Source organism: Sorex araneus, chromosome 5 (assembly GCF_027595985.1).
Source record: "Sorex araneus isolate mSorAra2 chromosome 5, mSorAra2.pri, whole genome shotgun sequence".
Taxonomy (NCBI): domain Eukaryota; kingdom Metazoa; phylum Chordata; class Mammalia; order Eulipotyphla; family Soricidae; genus Sorex; species Sorex araneus.
The window spans coordinates 130,619,805-130,640,519 of NC_073306.1; the positions used below are offsets into that span (position 1 = coordinate 130,619,805).

A 20,715-nucleotide genomic window follows, 5' to 3' on the forward strand; every position below is an offset into this window, starting at 1 on the left:
ATTACTCCTGGTGGTGCTCGGGGGACCCTATGGGATGCTGGGAATCGAAGCCGGGTCGGCCACGTGCAAGGCAAACGCCCTCCCCGCTGTGCTATCGCTCCAGCCCCACATTCCCTCTTCTTCACAGGAGACTCTACCTGGTCATGAGCGGTCACAGTAGTGTCCAGCAGTCTTGGCTCTTCACCACCATGGACACTGACTTCCCCCCTCCCCACCCACACACACATGCACCCCGGAACCCCAGGGCTACCTACGCCCCTGGCCACCCCCAGCCACTGGCCACCAGACATCCAGGGAGGCTATTCCTAACGTGGTCACCACCACACCAGCCCCTAGGGTCAGCATGACGCGTGGAGACTCTGGAGACTGGCTCCACATGTCCACTCGGAGGGAAGGATCACGGGACCCACTTTACAGGAGTGGCGAGACAGGCTTTAGGGTTCACTGCGGCTAACACGAGCACCGGACGCAGCCGTGGGCACCCCTGGGGGCTGGGAGAAGAAACACTACCCCCACCCCCACCCCCGGACAGTGCCAGGACCCCTGCTCCGGGGCGCCCCCTTAGAGCGGCCAGGAAAACGCTCAGCAAAGCCTGGGTGGGCGTCTGGGCTGACCTCGGCGATGGTGCTTCCGGTCGTGTTCTTGGAGAGGTCGTTGTAGATTTCCGTCATCGTGCCCTTGATGGCGTCCATCATCTGGAAGGACAAAGAGACGCCATGAGGCCACCCCACCCGGGGTCTGCCCAGACGACGCGGGCCCCCAACTCCGTCTCACTGGCCCGGAGACCCCCAGGTGAAATTAGACATTTGGTCCCTGCCTCGGCCTCCAGAATCATCTCTATCTCTTTTTCACGAAAGAAAACGGACGACAGCACATTAGTGATCTCTTCCACGAGGGCCTCAAGGCTCCAGGGCGAGACACAACAATCTTCACACACTTTCCCCTGGAGAACCTTTTTCGGATCATGTTTAGTGGATTCTCAAGCTATAGCAAATAAATTAGGGGCAGATGTGGGGGGTGGTGAGAACACATGAAATAACGGTGGTGGGAAGGTGGGATGGTGGTGGGACTGGTGGTGGTGGAACACTGAGTATAATAAAAACTCATGAAATTTTATGAGTTTATAAAAATAAAATTGAATTGGGGTCAGAGAGCTAACACAGCAGGTAGGGCGTTTGCCTTGCAAGCGGCTGACCCAGGTTCAATCCCCAGCATCCCATAAGGTCCCCCAAGCACCGCCAGGAGTAATTCCTGAGTGCAGAACCAGGAGTAACCCCTGAGCATCGCCGGGTGTGGCCCAGAAAGGAAAAAAATAAATAACTCAGAGGCCGGAGTGAGCTAGATGGGCCGCAGCGTGACCAGGATTGTCTATCCCCAGCCCACGAGGATTCCCCCGGCACTGGGCCAGGAACAATCCCTAGGCACCCCTGGGTGCTGTCCACCCAGGATGGGCGGGGAGGGGAGGGGAAGGGAGGGGAGGGAAAGAAAGGAAGAAGGGAGGCAGAAGGGAAGGGGAGGAGGTGTGGGGAGGAGAGGGGAGGGGAGGTGGGGAGAGGAGAGGAGGTGGGGAGGGGAGGTGGGGGGGAGCTGGAGGGGATAGCACTGTGGTACAATTATGGGCAAAGGAATACTACTCTGTTAAGAAGATGAAATCCTGCTATTTCCCACAAGGAAAGACTGAGAGGGTATCCTGCTTAATGAAGTAAGTCAGATGGGGTAAAAAAAAGACAAATGCCATTTTGCTCCCAAGTGGTCAACAGAGAAAATAAACACTGCACTGCACTGTTGATCCACTGTTTATCGATTTGCTCGAGCGGGCACCAGTAACGTCTCCATTGTGAGACTTGTTACTGGTTTTGGCATATCGAATGCACCATGGGGAGCTTGCCAGGCTCTGCCGTGTGGGCGGGATACTCTCGGTAGCTTGCCGGGCTCTCCGAGAGGGGTGGAGGAATCGAACCCGGGTCAGCTGTGCGCAAGGCAAATGCCCTACCTGCTGTGCTATCGATCCAGTCCAGAGAAAACAAACAGGAACTAAATTTAACAAAAACAAGCCTTTCGTCTGTAAAACCCACCCCTGGCTAGCGGGGGGCTAGGCAGGACGGTGAGCCTTGCGGGGGTCCTCGAGTACAGAACCGGCCTCTGAGGTGTGGGAGTTAACACAGCAGATAGACCGTGTTCACACAGGCTGTGGTGCTCGGGCACCGCTGAGCTTTTATGCGGTAATACAACAATGGTGCCAGAATTACAAAAAATAAAAAGACAAACAAAAAACACCGCTTCCCTCTCCGGCCCGGCAGTATCTCTGCCAGTGCTAACTGGCTCTGACCCAAACACCAGAGGGTCCCCCTCAGTGGGCCTCAGTTCCTCTTGCTTTTTTAAAATGGTTTCGGTCCACACCGAAGTGGTGCCCAGGGTTTGCTTCGGGCTCTGTTCTCAGGGGACGTGGTGCCAGGGTTCAGACCCGGGCCAGCTGCGTGCGGGGCAGGCGCCCGCCCCACCGTGCCATCTCTCTGGCTATGAGGCCTCAGTTTCCTCACCCAGACATAGGTGTGTGCAGGTGCGGTGCTGAAGACTGAGTCCGTGCACTGGGTGCTCAGAGCACAGTGCCACCAGCAGGGGGGGAAGCTGGTGCTCAGTCTGTGTCCCTGCGGGATGCCCGCCAACAAGGCACCCCCCTGTGAGGTGCAGGGGTGCTGTGCCCCGCCGGGCAGGACCCCGAGACTCCCGGGGCAGAGCAGGCCGCGGTCAGCTCCTGGCCAGCACAGCGGGCAGTGCGCATGGCCACCAGTCTCAGAGCCGCAATGGGGGGCGACAGACCCCATCCCCGGGGCTCTGTCCCGGCCAGGCTCTGGCTCTGCTGTGGGCGGAGCCAGCGGGCAGCCAAGGCCAGAGCAGGTGCCCACGGACGGCGCCCACCCGCCCCGGAAGGTCTTCCGAGGGTAGCTCAGCCTGGCCAGCACCTGACCTAGCCAGTGTCCGAGGCCAGGCCGGCCACACTCCCGGCCTAAGCCACCCCGCAAGGCCAGCCCTGGCCTGGGGGGCTTGGCCCGGCAGCCACAGCCAAGGCGGGCGCAGAGACTACAAGGGGCTGGAGTGATAGCACAGCGGGGAGGGCGTCTGCCTTGCACGCGGCCGACCCGGGTTCAATTCCCAGCATCCCATAGGGTCCCCCGAGCACCGCCAGGGGTGATTTCTGAGTGCAGAGCCAAGAGTGACCCCTGAGCATCACCGGGTGTGACCCAAAATGCAAAAAAAAAAAAAAAAAACTGAACAAAATCTCACAGACAAGAAAAACGATAACTGCCTGTTCCACTGCTTCACGAATATTCTCTGCAGAGACGCCAACCTGGGAACCATTTCAGGTACCCAGAGCCCAGGCCAAGAACTGAGAACTCAGGTGTTCCCCCCCCCCCCGGAATTGGGGTGAGTAGCTCCTCCCGTCTCCCCCGTCAACTCCCCGTAATTCTGGACACCCTGGCAGCTAAGCCGACCTCTCACAGCCATCACCACGTCACCCCATTGTCCCGGATCATAGATCCTACAGTCTCTGGACCACGCAACACCCCCGAAAGTAACAGCAGCTTAATAAATTCCCTTTTTTTGGGGGGTCACACCCAGCAATGCACAGGGATTACTCCTGGCTCACGCACTCAGGAATTACTTCTGGCAGAGCATGAGGGACCATATGGGATGCTGGGAATCGAACCCGGGTTGGCCGTGTACAAGGCAAACACCCTACCTGCTGTGCTATTACTCCAGCCCCCGTAAATTCTTAAACAAGGACTTAACAGCCCTGCGGTCAGACAGAGCAACATCCACATCAACTAATTTTCTAGAAAACTTTTTTTTTCTTTTTGGGTCACACCCAGCCGATGCACAGGGGTGGCTCCTGGCTCATACACTCAGGAATTACTCCAGGCAGTGCTCAGGGACCCCGAGGGGATGCTGGGAATCGAACCCGGGTCAGCGCAAACGCCCTACCCACTGTGCTATCGCTCCAGTCCCTCTAGAAAACTTTTTTAAAAACTTAAAAATAAAATTTGTCACTAAAAAAAAAGTAAATAAAATCCTATTTCAGATACCCCCCCTCCCCCCCAAAAAAGGTCACTTTCATCCCATCCCGAACACAAATGATTCTGCCTCGAACAATGAAATAAAGCAACTACCCAGCGGGCAACATGGGGATTCTGGGAACGATGGTTTGCCACCACCGGCCCTGCTGTCCCTGCACACCTGGCACCTGGCACCTGCCTCAGTGGAAGCCCTGTGGCTCAGAGAGGGAACCGACCACCACGGGCTACGTGGCTTAAGCCTCCAGCCCAGGGCGAGTCTCGCTGCTATGATCACAGAGTCCCAGGACAGGCGCCTGCCGAGGGCAGATCAGACACATCCAGCCCTGGGAACTGGCATTTCGGTGACTCGCTTGACAATCCAGTCCCACTGGCGAGTGCCCTGCACACACACAAGCGGCAGTGAGGGCAGAACGACAGCCGACCGTGCCACGGACGGACGCACTGCAAGTGCCCGGCAGAAGCAAAGTGCTGAGGGGGCCACAGCAGGGCACAGAGGTGGGGGTGGAGGGGCCGGCCAGGCCAGTCCACGCTGCTTTCTCGGGGCTGGGGGCTGCGGGTGGGGACAGGGATGGAGTCTGCAAGCCCTGGGTTTCCATCGGTCCCTTCTGTGGTCCCCGAATGCGAAATCCAAACCAACCCCTTGGCCCTTCTTCTCGGGCAGGGACAGTCTTGCCTGCAGTCACGCCCAGGTCTGGTGTCTCTGTCAGAAGCCCCCCCACCCCGTGTGCTCGGGACATCACCCCCACCAGCCTGGACCACTCCGCTAAGACCCAGCAAGCCCCAAGTGAAGACTCTGGTGCCTCAGGCGTCCTCAGCGCAGACCGGGGGTCTGAGGAGACAGCACAGCAGGTGGGGCAGTTGGCGTGCACGAGGCTGACCCCGGTTCGATCCCCGGCACCCCATAATACGGTCCCTGAGCACCACTAGACGTGATCCCTGAGCACAGAGCCAGGAGTCAGCCCTGAGCCCCCGACATCCCCCCCAAAGGAGATCGAGCATCCTTCCCCCTGCCAAAAGCCTGCAAGGTCGCCGCGGGGGGCTCCCGGGGGCCCTCACCTTGCTGGTATACTTCGCAATGTCCGCAGCGACGTCGGCGGAGGCGGTGGCGATGGGGAGGTCGGCGCTGACCGAGGAGGCCAGGGTGCTGGTGCCCCCAGAGCTGGTGACCAGGGAGGACGGCTGCGTGCTGGTCACCAAGGTGATGGTGGAGGTGGACGGGCTCTGCGTGATCTCCTTCTGCTGGACAGCTGGGGGGGCAAGAGGCGCCCTCAGCCCTCTGCGGGGGGAGGGGCCGCCCCAGCTCGAAGCCCCCGGGGGTGGGCAGAGCCCACCGGGGCGGGCACACACAGCACCCACTCTGCATCCGCCACCCCCAGGGCCACCCCACCCCCCGCCCTCCGGCTCTGGCTCTTCCCGACACCCGGAAACAGGGCTGGTCCCCTCCCCCCGGGGACCCCATCAGCAGACCCAGGGAGACGCCACGAACCAGCCGCTTCCCCCATTTCTAGCCCCCTTCCGCCGTCTCCTCGCTCACCCCGATCTTCTCCCCGACACGCCCAGTCTCAGCAAGGGACATGGATGAAAGGGCTGGAGTCCCGGCTTTGTTCTGGCACCACGAGGTCCCCCAGCACTGCTGGCTGGGCCTGAGCTCAGCCCCCCCAGCCCTGCCTGGCGGCGTCCAGCCCAGGGACACCAGGCCCCTCCCTGTCCGAGCTGGACCTGCTCTAGGGCAGCACGCTGCCTTCTGGGTAGGTTCTGCCACCGCCCAGTTCCCGCCCGCCTGGGCCGCCCCTGGGAACCGGTAACTAGAACCAACACGGGCCCTTAAGACCTCTCTGCGGGAGACTCGCAATGTCCGGGAGGCTGGTGGGGGGAAACAGACTCACCCCAGCCGATGGCCCCTGCCTGGCCCTGCCTGGCTGACCAAGCCTGGCCCCCCTCCTGCCAACCTTCCCCGGGGCCCGCTGGAGGCCAGGTCGGTCCTGGCTCCCTCTGCATGTTACATCCCGAATCGTCCACGCACGCGGGGCACTGGCTACGGGGTGGGGCCACGCCAGGGGCCCCTTCCGGGATCCAGATGCAGGTGTCCGAGAGCTGGTGGCAGGGCCCACACCCTTAGCTCTGTGTCATCCGCCTCCCCTGGTTCTGGAGGGAGCCCCCGACACAGCGGCAGGAGGGAGATCCCAAGGTACCACGGGAACGCTGAGTGCCAACGGCCCCCTCGGCAAACCTCCCACACGCGTGCCCAGACGTCCGAGCACACGCGTGGAAGACAGACGCGAACGTTATTCAGTGCAGCCCCGCTCACACCGGGCAAGACCGGAAGCAGCCTGTGCTCGTCCCTGGGGGGAGTACTACGCAGCAGTCCACAGGGGTGAGGGGGCACTCTAAGCACGGACAAGCAGAGACCTCCAAAACATGCGGGTGGTGGGAAAGAGGCAAGCATGGTACCAGGTCTATGCTCTTAAAATAGAAAAAAAGGGGAAAAAAAGAAAAAGAAAAAAGGAAGTCATCACCTTTTTTTTTTTACTGGCCTCATATATACGTATCAATCACTATATATGCACACGTGCGTCAAGTGTGTGTGTCTGTGTCACCGTGGCAGCTAAGAACCGGAGATGCATGAAATGGAGCATCCGCTGGGACGACAGACAGTGCTGCAAGCACCCGGCCCCTCTCGGAGGGACCGTCTAGGCCCAGAGGGTTCCGTACACGACCAAAAATTTTTTTTTTAAATGAAATTAAAAAAAAATCCTCAAGTGGCCAAACAATTTCCAAGAAAAAGAAACAACAAAAAGCCAAATGGAAGGTGTCAAGGGCCACTTGGGACATGGAAAGGCCTTGGGAGGCCGGAAAATAAACGGGAACTGAAAAAGAAAAAAAGAAAAAAAAAAGAAAGAACAATGTCTGTTGTCTGTCCCGCCGGAGAGGCCGACGGGGCGCGTGCCGCGGGGCGGGGGGCGGCGGATACCTTTCACAGCCTGTCTGGTCTGGTATCTCGTCCCCTGGGAAGACAGAGGCGGCTGCGGTGGCGGCGGCTGCGGCGGCGGCTGGCGCTGCATCTTCTGCATGTGCCACTTTTGGGAGGACGTTTGAAACTTACTTGATGAGTTCCACACGACCCGCTGCACGGCCGGGGCAGTCTCCTTCGGCAAGAGCGGCCTCTGCTTTTTCACCGGGCTCCCTGTGGCGGCGGCCGCCGGGGCCGTGACCGTGGACGTGGTGCTGGTGGTGGCGGTGACCCCAGCCGTGGGCGTTTGGGAGGCGGATCGGGTGAGGACGGGCGTTTCCGGGGGAGACAGGCTGCCCGCCGCTGTGGACGGTGGCGCTTTGGCCACGGCTAGAACCGACGCGTGAAACAGAACAGACACTGCATTGGACTCGGCCCGGCCACACCATCTCTCCACGTTCGCCAAGTCGGGGGAACCTGACCGGGGGGCGGGGGGCGGGGGGGGCACCGCCAGGGACCCGTCCAGCCCCGCAGGGACACCTTCACTTCGGGGTACGGCCCCCCTCCCTGAGACCCTCCTGAGCTGCCCGAGACAGTGAGGCCAAGTTCCCAGCGAGACAGGATGTGGGGTGAAGGGGGGGTTCATCCCACTGCAAGACCCCGCCTGACCAGACCCACCTGTCCAGCACCAGACATGGGCCCTGCCCGCCCCTCCGAGGGCAGAGTGACCCTCAGCTGACCCTATTAAGTGCCCCAGGAAAGACAGACAGCCTGAGCCAACCCTGGCCCTACCGTCAAGCCACCGGCCTGCGAGTGGACAGGGAGGACCAGGGTCTGGCCTCACCAGGCTCCAGGTCACTCGTGGCTGACCCAAGCCAAAGCCACTCCACAGCTTAAGAAAAAGCCTTTGTACCCCCAAGCATCCAACGGCTTCCCCAGGGCGCCCCCCGAGAGCAAGTCAGATGAAAGCACCCCCAGAGAGTAACTGATCCTGTTAGTCCCTCCTGATTCCGTCGTGATAAACTCTGGGGGGTGCGGGGGTCAGCGGCAGTCTGGGCTCCAGAACCTTCCTGACTCTGGGACGTTCATCCAGAAACATCCGTCAGTGCAGATAGCAAGACAACTACGGGGTGAGGGAGGGGTTCGGGGCAGCGCTGGGCCAAGAGTGCAGGGTGGGGTGGGGGGATGGGGGGAGGGGGGAGCCCCGAAGGGCAATGCGAGACAGGAGCGCCTGGACGGCAGCAAGGCAGCAAGACAGCTGCGAGGCAGGTTAGACCAGAAGCTCCGAGCAGGCAGAGGGCGAGGCCCTGTGGGGGCTTGTTTGTAAAAACAGCAAAGGGGGTGGGGGGTGATGCCTCAGGTGCCCTGGCCCCCTGACATCAGATTCCCTTTCCATGAGGGTGACCTGGGGGTCCCGGAAGCTGTGCTCGGGAGACACGTGACCGTGAGGTGAAACGACTCGCTGACCTCCCTGCGGTGTGGGGGGACCGTGGCCGTCACGACCCCCGGCTTCCTGCACTGCCCGGGGCAGAGGAGCCAAGTTCCTGGTGAGGCAGGATGTGGGGCACCAAGGGGCTTTGGCCCACGGCAGGACCCCGCCCGCCTCAGCACCATGCCCCTCCCTGGCCCTCGGGGGAAAGAGGGACACCGCAGCTGACCCGTGGGCTCCCCCCCACCAGAAGGACAAGATCCCAGGGCAGGCTCCGAGCCTGCAGGAAGTGCCTCCAAATGCACGCCCCCCTCCTGCTAAGCGGCCCCCTCGAAACATCCGTTAGGGCATTTGCCTTGCACGCAGCCAACCCGGGTTCGATTCCCAGCATCCCATATGGTACCCTGAGCACCGCCAGGAGTAATTTCTGAGTGCAGAGCCAGGAGTAACCCCTGTGCATTGCCAGGTGTGACCCAAAAAGAAAAAAAGAAAGTGTTTAAAAAATATATATATCTGTTATTGGGCCTGGGGGCTGGAGAGGTTGAGGTCACGCACAGCCATGCTCAGGAGTCCCCTTGCTTCCGCACTCAGGAATCACTCCTGGTGACGCTCCAGGGACCATACGGGATGCAGGGGATGGAACCCGGGTTGGCCTCGTACAAAGCAAGTGCCCTCTGGGGCTGGAGTGATAGCGATTGTTTGCCTTGCACACGGCCGACCCGGGTTCGATTCCCAGCATCCCATATGGTCCCCTGAGCACTGCCAGGAGTAATTCCTGAGTGCAGAGCCAGGAGTAACCCCTGTGCATCACCGGGTGTGACCCAAAAAGAAAAAAAAAGTGCCCTGCCCACTATGGTATCTCTCTGGCCCCCAATATCCCCTATTCTTGAGTAACTTGCCCAGGTCACCCCTGCCACAGACAGAAAGCATCTCCCTCCTTTCTGCTGGCTTTGGGGGGAGGGGAGAGAGTTGTACAGAATTCCACTGTCTCAGAAATTCTGAACAATCATGAACAACGATGAGAACATCACGTCTCCTCTCACCCCCGCAGAAAGGGCTGCCGTTTGTGTTTCGGCTTCTGTGGTCTCACCTGGCAGTGCTCAGGAGTCCCTCTCCTGATCCTCCACTCAGGAATGACTCCTGGCGGTGCTCAGGCAAACCACATGGGACGCTGGGAATCAAACCCGGGTCGGCCGCACGCAAGGAAAACGCCCTCCCCGCTGTCCTACCGTGCCGGGGCCCAGAGCCGGCCACCTTCTGGCAGTGTCACTAGGTCAGAAGCTCAGAGAGCAAAGGACAGTACCAAAGCCCCGCGTGTGAGGCCGCCTGGCCTCCGGGGCCACGGGGTAAGCGGTGCCGGGCCTCCACTACCGGAGCTCCCGCCCTCTGGGCTCAGAACCCAGGTGCTCCCAGCCTGCGACTCTGGGCAACAGCCCGGCCAGCCACCGGGCACAGGGGCCAGCACACACACTCCGCAAAGCCCACCTCGACGTCCACACTCGGGGGCCAGGGGAGAAGGACACTGACTAGGTGCACGCCCACCGGGTCTGACACCGAGCCAGAGCCCAGCCCCCAGACCATCCCTGGGAAAACCGAGCCTGCCCGCCCCCAAATCACCCTGTCACAGTGCTCAGTGGCCTATGGGTGAACCGATGCTACTGGAGGCGGGAGTCTCAGAGGGGGGTGCGGGTGGTCCTGTCCCCTTAGGGATGCAGTTCGGGGTGGCAGCGGGGGAGGGTTCCAGTCCTTCTCACCTACTCTTCTCCCCTCCCCCCCAGCTCCCCGGTGGACCCCTCAGGATCCGCCCTGGGGGGTCTCCAGACTCTCCTCCACTCCCACCTACAAGACCAAGTGAAAAATGTGCTGACAGCTCGATCTCGGGAAAGACGCCCTTCAGATCCCACAGAGCCCTTTTCTGGAGAGTTCTGCCGAGGCACGGAGGCTGTGCCTGTAACACAGCCAAGGCGATGGGCCAATTTTTTTAACCCTCCACTCCCCCCCCCCTCGCACTCCCCGCCACAGAAATTTTTTTTAAATTGCCACGGGGTGGGGGTGGGGGCTGGGGGAGGAGCTAACATCCACCCAAGCCCAGGACAAGGAACTGTCCAGTTCAAAAAAGGTCAAGTGTCGGGGCTGGAGCAATAGCACAGCGGGGAGGGAGTTTGCCTTGCACGCGGCCGACCCGGGTTCGAATCCCAGCATCCCATATGGTCCCCTGAGCACTGCCATGAGTAATTCCTGAGTGCAGAGCCATGAGTTACCCCTGAGCATCACCGGGTGTGACCCAAAAAGCAAAAAAAAAGTCAAGTGTCCAGGTAGAGAAATCCAGAACTCATGCCAAGTGAAATCCAGATGGGACAGAATGTGTCTACTGCAAGACGGGGAATGGGGGAGCCACCCCCCACCCCCCCAAAACCCCAAACACACCCAAAGGGGTCTTCCACTCTAGGAAGCCAGTGGCCCGGGAGAGGCCCGGCAGGGGAGGGGAGGGGAGGAGGGGGACTCCGTGAGAGCCGAGAGTGAGCTTACAGGAGGCGTGGCGGGGACGCACGGCACTTGTCGGCCAGAGGCTCTCGCTGACCATTCTGCTTCTGAGCCTAGGAAGGAGGCCAGGGCAGACATGCCCCCCGCCCCCCGTGCCTGTTCCACAATGAGCCTCTAGCCCTGGGCGCTACCATCAACCAACTCCGGTCACGGGCAGAGGTGAGGGGAGACCCTGAACCGGAATAAGACACAGGGAGCCGCGCCCCCACTTACCATCCTGCGAGGGGGACGGCTCTTTGGGGTCCTTCTTATTTTTCCGCCCCTCCCGCCCCGTCTGGTCTTCGCCCAGATCTATGACCAGTTCGCTCTCGGAGTCGGAGTCCAGGCCCAGGTGCACGGTGGCGGCGTCCGGCTCGTCCTTGCCCTTCAGCTTGTCCTTGGCGGGGTGGGGCGAGGGTTTGGCTTTGTCCGCAAACTCCTTCTCGGGCTGGGGGCTGGCCTTCTCCTTGGCTGGGGGGTCCGAGTCTGCCTTCTCGCTGGCCGGCGAGGCGCCTTTCAGCTCTTCCTTTGCCTCCGCGGGGTCCGCCGGCTTGGGCTTCTTCGGGCCTGCCGGCGGCTCCTTGTCCGGGCGGCCGCCCTCCTTGGCGTCTGGCTCCTCCGGCTCGTTCTTGGCCTTCTGCTCGTCGTCGCTGACGTACTCGCTCTCGCTACTCTCGGACTTCTCCGAGTCCTCAGAGTCGCTCTGCTCCACGGCCGTGTACACGTCTTCCGAGATCTCATTGATGCCTAAATTCAAACAGAAAACCCGGCATGTGGCGGAGTCACAAGACACAGGGCAGGAACCCAGGACGCAAACATTTGGGTGTTTTTTTTTTTTCTTTTTTCCCCCACGCCAACTGCCGGGATTAAAAACCAACCAAACAAACAAAACCCAAACCCACTGCAAACAGCATCGTCAGACTGCCTCGGTGGGGCGAGAAACCTCGACATCGCAACTGGCCGTGCCAGAAAAAAGAGAACTTGGGATAGGAGAGGGCTTCGGGGACTGACACCCAGAAAAGGCACCGATGAAAAAACACGGGCAGGGGCTGGAGCGATAGCACAGCGGGGAGGGGCATTTGCCTTGCACGCGGCCAACCTGGGTTCGATTCCCAGCATCCCATATGGTCCCGAGCACCGCCAGGAGTAATTCCTGAGTGCAGAGCCAGGAGTAACCCCTGTGCACTGTTGGGTGTGACCCAAAAAGAAAAAAAAAAATAGAAGAAGAAAACCCACGGGCAGCTTCAGGGGGCCTGGCGGGCAACCGTGCCAACCCCGACGGTGAATCAGAACAAGTATGGATTGGCAGGAGTCGTTAACTGGCCCAGGGGCCGGACTGAAAGAAGGTCCCAGAGGATCATCTGTCAGGCCACAAAGCCGACCCAGGCTGAATCCCAGATGCCCGACAGCTCCCAACACCCCATCCCGCTAAGCCTCTGTGTCTGTGGGAGAGAGAGAAGCAAGTCCAGGCCTCAAAGGAGAGGCCACCAACTCACCAGCTGTCCTCAGCTCTGGCCACCGAACACATGTGCTTAGAGTGGCAGCAGGAGTCTGAGACATAGGGAATGTGCTGCCTTTCGGGGTTCTTTTTACTTTATTTTTGCTTTTTTTTTTTTTTGGATCACACCCAGCGTTGCTCAGGGGTTACTCCTGGCTCTGCACTCAGGAATTACTCCTGGCGGTGCTTGGGGGACCCTATGGGATGCCGGGGATTGAACCTAGGTCGGCCGCGTGTAAGGCAAACGCCCTCCCCGCTGTGCTATCGCTATGCTGTCCCTCGGGGTTCTTTTTAATGATGGGCAGCTTATGGCCTGACTCCCAAATCAGGGGAATTTTGCACAGAGACCGACGTGGGTTGACGCCGAGAGCGGAGAAGCACTGGGCCGTCCAGAACCACGGCGAACCGCAGGCCCCCCTGGTGGGCAGGGTCGCGCCCTCCCTCTGCACCCATGTGGGCTCCGGCCAGCGTCTCCTCTGTCCGTGTATTTACAGTGGGGTCAGGAGGAGCGTATATTTCCAAGGCTCGAGAGAAAAGGGGAGAAGACAAACCCGCCGGGACTCATCCACGGAAGAGGGCGAGCGCGGGACTCTCCCCCGGGCTCCGTCCCCTCTCGGGACCGCCAGCACCGGGGGCTGGTCACAGTTCTGCTCTCCCGAACACACTGACTTTCACACCTGAACACCAGGACCGCCAAGAGGGGTCACGGCCTGGCCCAGACCCCCATGTCGGGGGTGGGGGGGGCGCAACGGGCACCCCACAGCCCGGGACACCAGCAGGATCCTTCAGGGGGCAGAGCTGCCTCCTCCGTCAGGCTCGGTCCGGATCCGACAAATGTAAAATGACGAAAGCCCCCGTCAGGAGGGATGCTGGGGTCCGGGGCTCGCGGCGCTGATGCTCAGACACCAGAAAGACGAGCGAGCCAGGCCACCAGCAGGGGACACGGACTCTACGTCCTGTTCTTGCCCCTCTGCTCCCGCGAGCTGGGGGCTCTGGACGACCGAGTCCCTCTCACAGCATCAGTTTCCACACCGGGAGCCGGACGGCAGACTTCCCTCCCCGGGGGCCCTGAGCCCAGCATTGACCAGCGCCGTGCGGGGGACTGAGGACGCCCATTTCCTACGCGGACAAATACTGAAGTTCTTGTCAAAGACCAAGACTCAACAAGCCGCCGGTTACGTGGAAGGGTCCAGGTGGGGCGTGACACGGGCCTGCACAGTTTCCTCCCCCTCCATGTCCGAGCGCAACAGGAAACCCACCAAGACAATTCTCCCCTGAAGCCCTCCACCACTCCCAAGAACTGGGGGCTCGCAAGACCCAGCCACTCCCACTTATTTACCAAGGGTTTATCCTCAAACCCGCCCAACATTCCAGAACATCTACCCTGACCAAGGGCCGGGACCTCAGGAAGGGCAGATTCCTCCATAGGTACCTCCCTCCCTGCCCTCAAACAGTTTCCAGTCTACCTAGGAGGGATCCCCCAGCACAAACGGGCTGAGGGTGCTAGGGAGCAACACGGTCCCCAGACGGGGAAGGCAACCAGAGGAGACTTCCTGTAGGAGGCAGCACCTGAGCTCAGTCTCAGGGCCAGGGTTCCGGAAAGCAGCGTGAAGGCGGGCAGCCAGGAAGGAGGAAAGAGGCGAAAGATACCGAAGCAGCCAGGGCTGTGGGGGTTGGGGGGCAGGGAGGGTGTGTGTATGGGGGCGGGGGGCACACAGTCCAGTCTGCAGAGCGAGGGGTTGTGTTGCACACGCTGGACCCCAGAGCCCAGTACCCAGGGGGGCATCCTGCCGCCCTGTGGCCCCGGGTTCTGGGCGTGGGCGGGGGAGGGTCTCCCTAGACACACGGCGACGGTGGCGGTGGTGGTGGCGGTGCCGGCAGGCGGTGTGGGCAGCCCCGCGCGTACCTAGCTGTGCTTTGCAGCTCTCGATGGTCTTGTCGAGGTTCAGCTGGAAGTGGCTGCGGATCTGGCGCTTGGGAGAGACGAGCGGGATGGGCGTGGCCTGCTGCACGGACTCGCTCAGCTCCTTCAGGTCCATCTCGGCTTTGCTCCGGTCTGCAAGACACGAGGGCGCCGCCGCGTGCGTGAGACGAGGGAGGGAGGGAGGGAGGGAGGGAGGGAGGGAGGGAGGGAGGGGGCGGGCAGGGCGTTTGTGTCAACAGTGTCGTTGGCACAGTGGCCGGCGCTGACTGGACACAAGGGCCAGGGGGACACACTCCAGGTGTCCTGGACGGTCGTCAGGCTGCTCGCAACACCAGGCAACACTGAACACATCCTCCAGGGTCACACCCGGTGATGCTCAGGGCTGACTCCTGGCTCTGCACTCAGGAATCACTCCTGGCAGTGCTCGGGAGGCCCTATGGGATGCCGGGGATCGAACCCAGGTCAGCCGCGTGCATGGCAAACACCCCACCTGCTGTACTATCGATAGTATGTGTGTGTGACATCCAGGTTTCACTTCCAAATACATCACACCCCCCCCCACACACACACACAGCACACACACACACACACACACACACACACACACACACACACACACTACAACACACAATCCCAGCCACATGGCTGTCTGGGGCCCCAGCAGGGCAGACCCTCCAAGTCAGAAGTCAAGGGGCCATCAGAGCGTCCTGACCCTGCATCAGGCTGTCTTCACTGGGGCTCGTCCGAGGCGGTGGGGGGGGTAGGTTGAGTTCCCCCCCACCGCCATCCCAAGCAGAGCCCCAGCAGACAAAAACCTCCAAAACCCAACTGCAGCCATGCTCAAGGACACTCTCAACAAACTCAGACGAGCCTCCCCCATGAGGGAACCGGCAGAAAAGCCCAGGTATGCGGGACCCGTGACTGAGATCTCCAAGCTCGCTCAGAACGGGACTGAGCCCCCTCCACCCAGCTCCCCAGTTTTCCAGTAACTTGGCAGTCACACCCACAAACTGACCCCAGTGCTGTGTAATCTCACCAACGGCCAAGATCCAGGGACTGTGAAATGAAGCTCCCGGAAGAGAGTGACACAGAATATCCTGGGGTGCACGGCCACAAATGCGGCCACACAACCTCTTATACTCTAGCCCAAAGCAGCACACATTTGTTTGGCTTTAACATACACGCTTGTATTTTCTTATATAAGAACTTAAATGGCTGCAGGGCTGCTCTCAACACTGGGCAGCCAGTGCTGCCCAGTGTTGAAATAATTGTTGAAATACAACAATCTTCACACTTTCCTCTGATGGCAGTGGGAAGGTGCTCGGTGGTGGGGCTGGTGTTTGAATATTATCTGTAATAAACTATTGTGAACAACTTTATAAAAATAAAATAAATATATTTGAAAGACAATAAATAAATTTTTTTTTTAAAATTTTTAAAGAAGTCAAAGAGTCAGGGGCTGGAGTGATAGCACAGTGGGGAGGGCGTTTGCCTTGCACACGGCCGACCCAGGTTCAAATCTCAGCATCCCATATGGTCCCCTGAGCACCGCCAGGAGTAATTCCTGAGTGCAGAGCCAGGAGTAACCCCTGTGCATCGCCAGGTGTGACCCAAAAACCAAAAAAAAAAAACAAGTCAAAGAGTCAAAGGCATAGTATAGTGGGTAGGGTGTTTGCCATGCATGCGGCCAACCCGGGTTCGATCCCCGGCATCCCATGTGGTCCCCCGAGTCCAAAAGGAATAATTCCTGAGCACAGAGACAGGAGTAAGCCCTGAACTTACCTCCAGATGTAAAAAAAGAAAAAGAAAAAGGCAAACACCCCAGAACTGTCAGGTGATGGCTAGGGACAAAACCGCCTGGGCTAAGAATCACCGGGGAAGGAGATGCAAGTCCCTGTGGGGAGTGGACAGAGACAGCTGGGTCAGGCGTGACCCTCAGGCCCTTCCACTTAAGCATTTCCACACTCATGTTCTCTGGCCAGGCGCTTTCGTCCCTAATGAAGCAGTGTCGGCCTTCACTCTGAGCACTGAACACAGAGCCCTCCCCGGCTCCCTGGCTGTGAGGGTACGGACTGCCAGGCACCCCAAAATGGAGCAGGGGGTTTTCTCGCTGGAAGACCTGTCCGTCATTCAGACAAGATATGGGGCAGGTGCCTGGGCCAAGCCAGCCCTCCCTCCTCTCCCCTGCTGTCCCCGCGAGTCCCCTTCCACAGAATCCACACGAGAGGGGGGTGCAAACCAGTGGGGACACTCCAGGTCCAACCGGCCAACAGGCGTCAACTCCGGCAAGCACGCCCCACAAAGGCAGACTCCGTCATCGTGACCCCTGACACTCTCAGACTCTGGGCACTCAATCCAGAGGCCATTTCTGCGACCCTCGTCCCTTTCTCCTGGCCCACCTCTTCTCATCTCTACGTGCGAGACCACCCCAGGACCTCACTCTGCTCTTTCAGCTCTAGACCAGGGGGACTGGAACCACAGCACAGCGGGGAGGGCATTTGCCTTGCACGCAGCTGACCCGGGTTCGATTCCCAGCATCCCATATTGTCCCTTAAGCACCACCAGGAATAATTCCTGAGTGCAGAGCCAGGAGTAACCCCTGTGCATCACCGGGTGTGACCCAAAGAAAAAGAGAGAGAGAAAAAAAAAAAAAAGCTCTAGACCAGGGTCTAGACCCTCAGCTCCGCTGCTGCTGGGACCAGAGAAACTCCCTCCTGGGGCTAATCCTGTGCAGATACTTAGCGGCGCTCCTGACCTCCAACCACTAGATGGCAGCAGAACCTCCCGCTCCAGCCACCCCAGGTGTGAGAACTACAATCCAAGTTCCCCATCAATCAGGACTCCCTGAACTTTGATCTTCCCACCTGGCAGTCTAGTTAGTGGCCACCCCCATCTGAAGTCAGGGCTAATTTCTCCTGCCACAACCCGATGTCTGTCTCTGGCACGGTACCAGCCACAAGCCAGCAGTTACCCTCTACGTTACCCCAGTGTGACAGTGTGACAACCCCAAAAACGTCTCCCAGAATCCCCCGAGAAATCAGACCTGCTTCCAGCTGTGAACAGCTATTCTCAACAGAGCCAGGAGCTCAGACGCTATCTGCCTAGAGTCCTCTTCAGCTCAAACTGTGACGCTAGGGACGAGACATTTCTGGTTCTTTCTAGAAAGTTCTCCCTTGTTACAGGGCTGGCATGCTTTGACTGATCAGTCAAATCTCTGCTCCACTACTTCCTCCTCCCAGAGGCCCTCCCTGAGCTCTCTGTCGGGGGCCCACCTCCCGCCTCTGATACGGTATTAACTATCTTGGTTATGTCCTGGGTACTGCAGTCTCCTCTCAAGAACCCAGACCCCGTAAGAGCCGGCTCCGTGCTCTCACCTCTGCCCCAGAAACCAGGGCTCAGGATGGAATAGTCGGAGTCATTCAGCACTCCTGGGGACAGTGCCGGCTAAAGACTTCGCCTGAGGTGGTGCTTTTAGGGCAATGACTGAGGGCCAGAGAGGTAACATAGTGGGGTTACAGTACTTGTCTTGCATGCAATAACCCTGGTTCTATCCCCAGCACTGCCGGGGGTGACCCCTGGACACTGATGGATATAGTTCCCTCCAATAAAAAACCATCACTAAAACCAAACAGGTTCCTCTCCCAATCCCCAACCCTCCAAAAAGGGTAAGGGATAAAGACCAGCATGTCTGGTTTTGGGTTTTTTTGGCCACACTCGGTTTGTGCCCAGGACTTACTCCTGGCTCTGTGCTCAAAGGTCACTCCTGGCAGTGCTGGGGGCCCTATGGGATGCCAGAGATTGAAGCTGCTCAGCTGCATGGAAGGCCAATGCCCTACTCACGGGCCCCAAAGACTATCATTTTTCTTTAATAAAAAAAAATTAGTATTAATAATACATTGGTCTGTTCTCACGGTGATTCATTAAAAAAAAAAATAGAGTTCTGTGTTTGAGGACCATGCCCTAGAGAACACGCCCATCTGCAGAACGGCCCACAGCCACGCGGAAAGACATCTCCCACAACGCCAACTGACCCAGGTTCAGGTTCAGGATGCTGCCCGTCGTGGCCGCTTTGTCCGTTTTCGTGGTGATTGGTGTTGACGCTTGTGGCGAGAAAGGTTTCGGGCTGCCCGACAGACTCCCTGCTTGGCCTGTCTTCATGGACGCTGGGGAAGCTGAAAAAAGGACAGCGAGTGTTAACAGGGCAAGACTGGCAAGGTAAGCAAACGCAACGTGGAGGTGCAGGGTAGGGAGAGACCGCGGAGAGACCCAGGAGCCGAGCAGGGTAGACAGGGTGGAGGAAGGGCCGCCCGTTTCACTGCCATGTTAAGTGCTAACCCAACATTCGATCGTCAGAGCTGCAAGGACGGGGCCTCCGGGTTTGTCAATCAACACAAAGCTCTCGACAGTCAGCCACACTGCCATGGATGTTGGTGTGGCCCCTTCATGGGTCTAAATCTCAAAAACAGCAATTCACACTGGCTCCTGGCACCAGGCAGATGCAGCGGGCGAGGCAGGCTTACTGCTAATGGCATGTGCCACCCCACATGGCCCTGCACCTGCCGGGGGCATCCCAGACCAAAGGTCCAGCCAGGCTCTGCACCAGACGAAGGTACTGGAAGAGATTCCTGCCTCCCTGAGCATCAGACTTTTAGAGGAGGCCCGAGAGGTATCCTGAGTGTGACTTCTACAGCTGCTGAGGAAGCCGGCCACTGTGTCCGCCTAGTGGCATCAGGACACCAGGACAAACAGACGTGGCCAGGGGCCGGGGCGATAATATAGGGGATAGGGAGTTTGCCTTGCATATGGCCTACCCGAGTTGGATTCCCAGCATCCCATATGGTCCCCGAGCACCGCCAGGAGTAATTCCTGAGTGCATGAGCCAGGAGTAACCCCTGAGCATCGCCGGGTGTGACCCAAAAGCCATAAACAAACAAATCAATGAAAAGAGCAGATATAGGGGCTGGAGCGATAGCACAGCAGGTAGGGCGTTTGCCTTGCATGCGGCCAACCCGGGTTCGAATCCCAGCATCCCCTATGGTCCCCTGAGCACCGCCAGGAGTGACTCCTGAGTGCAGAACCAGGAGTCACCCCTGAGCATCGCCGGGTGCAACCCCAAGAGCCATAAACAAACGAGTCAATAAAAAGAGCAGACACGGCCAAGACTCCTCTCCTCCCCCCAACAAGACACAGCAGGGGCCGGAGAGGCTGTACGGCAGGGAGGGCATTTGCCCGGCGTGCGGCCAACTTGGGTCTCACTCCCGGCACCCCCTACGGTCCCCCCAACCTGGAGTAAGCCCAGAGTAAGCACCACCAGGTGTGGCCCCCAAAACAGAACAATCAATCATCCGGAAGCAGTCCAGGCCCTCCAGAGCCGCCGCTGGCCAGTCCCGGGGGACTCGGAACATCCTTAGGCACGTGTGGGGCCCCACCTCAGTGCTCTTGCGGGCCACACACGGGCGCTGCACGCTTGAAACCTGTACACAAGTTCTCCTGCGCTGAAGTGCAGGACCCACCAACATCCGTCGTGTGTGCATGTGTGTGTGTGTGTGTGTGTGACCCACCAACATCCGTGTGTGTGTGTGTGTGTGTGTGTGTGTGTGTGTGTGTGTAGATGCGATGCTCAATGGCAGTGTACAGGGTGGGTCAGGGCCCCGTGGGCGATTCCTAAGCAGCCAGCTAGTGGTTCTGTGCTGGGGTCCAGGAACACAGTACTCAGGGCTGATCACGCCAGGGCTGACCTGGGCCATCCCGGGGGTCCTTGGGGGCCCCCCAGCACTACACCCAGTGATGCTCAAAGACCCGCACTGTAGCAGGTCAAGCTGCAAGGCCAGCGCCTCCATCCCTGGGCCATCTCTCCAGGCCCCGCTGATCTTTGTAATGGACCAGAACAGGGAAACACCGCAGACAGGAGACATGGATTCGAGCCAAGACGGGCAGCCAGACCGGGGCTCAGACACTCTGCTGCCGCCTTGCTGAGCGACTTCCGGCAAGTCACTTGACATCTCTGATTCCCCCTTCCCAGGCAGCATCCAAGAAGGAAACTAATAACAGAACACAGAGGGGCCGGGCATAAAGGCAGACTGCAGGGGCGGGGCTGGGGGGGGTGGGGGAGCAGTAGGAAGAGCAGGGATGGGGCTGGGGGGGTGGGGGAGCAGTAGGAAGAGCAGGGGCGGGGCTGGGGGGGGTGGGGGAGCAGTAGGAAGAGCAGGGATGGGGCTGGGGGGGTGGGGGAGCAGTAGGAAGAGCAGGGGCGGGGCTGGGGGGGTGGGGGAGCAGTAGGAAGAAACTGGGACCCAGTGGCGGGAAAGGTGCACC

The 20,715-nt window shown here is 59.5% G+C and overlaps 1 protein-coding gene across 3 annotated transcripts in view; it reads right to left on the reverse strand.

Moving 5' to 3' along the window:
- Positions 1-20,715, reverse strand: part of ZMYND8 (zinc finger MYND-type containing 8) — a 59,554-nt gene that overhangs the window by 7,041 nt on the left and 31,798 nt on the right. For 2 of the 3 annotated variants that reach the window (XM_055137520.1, XM_055137522.1), the window contains exons 9-14: positions 18,432-18,572; positions 14,383-14,532; positions 11,213-11,725; positions 7,048-7,416; positions 5,133-5,323; positions 615-695 (exon numbers count right to left, since the gene is read on the reverse strand). In XM_055137520.1, the coding sequence (XP_054993495.1) occupies positions 615-695; positions 5,133-5,323; positions 7,048-7,416; positions 11,213-11,725; positions 14,383-14,532; positions 18,432-18,572 (1,445 nt within the window). The remainder of the gene's footprint in view (positions 1-614; positions 696-5,132; positions 5,324-7,047; positions 7,417-11,212; positions 11,726-14,382; positions 14,533-18,431; positions 18,573-20,715) is intronic. The other variant, XM_055137521.1, reaches the window with a different exon arrangement.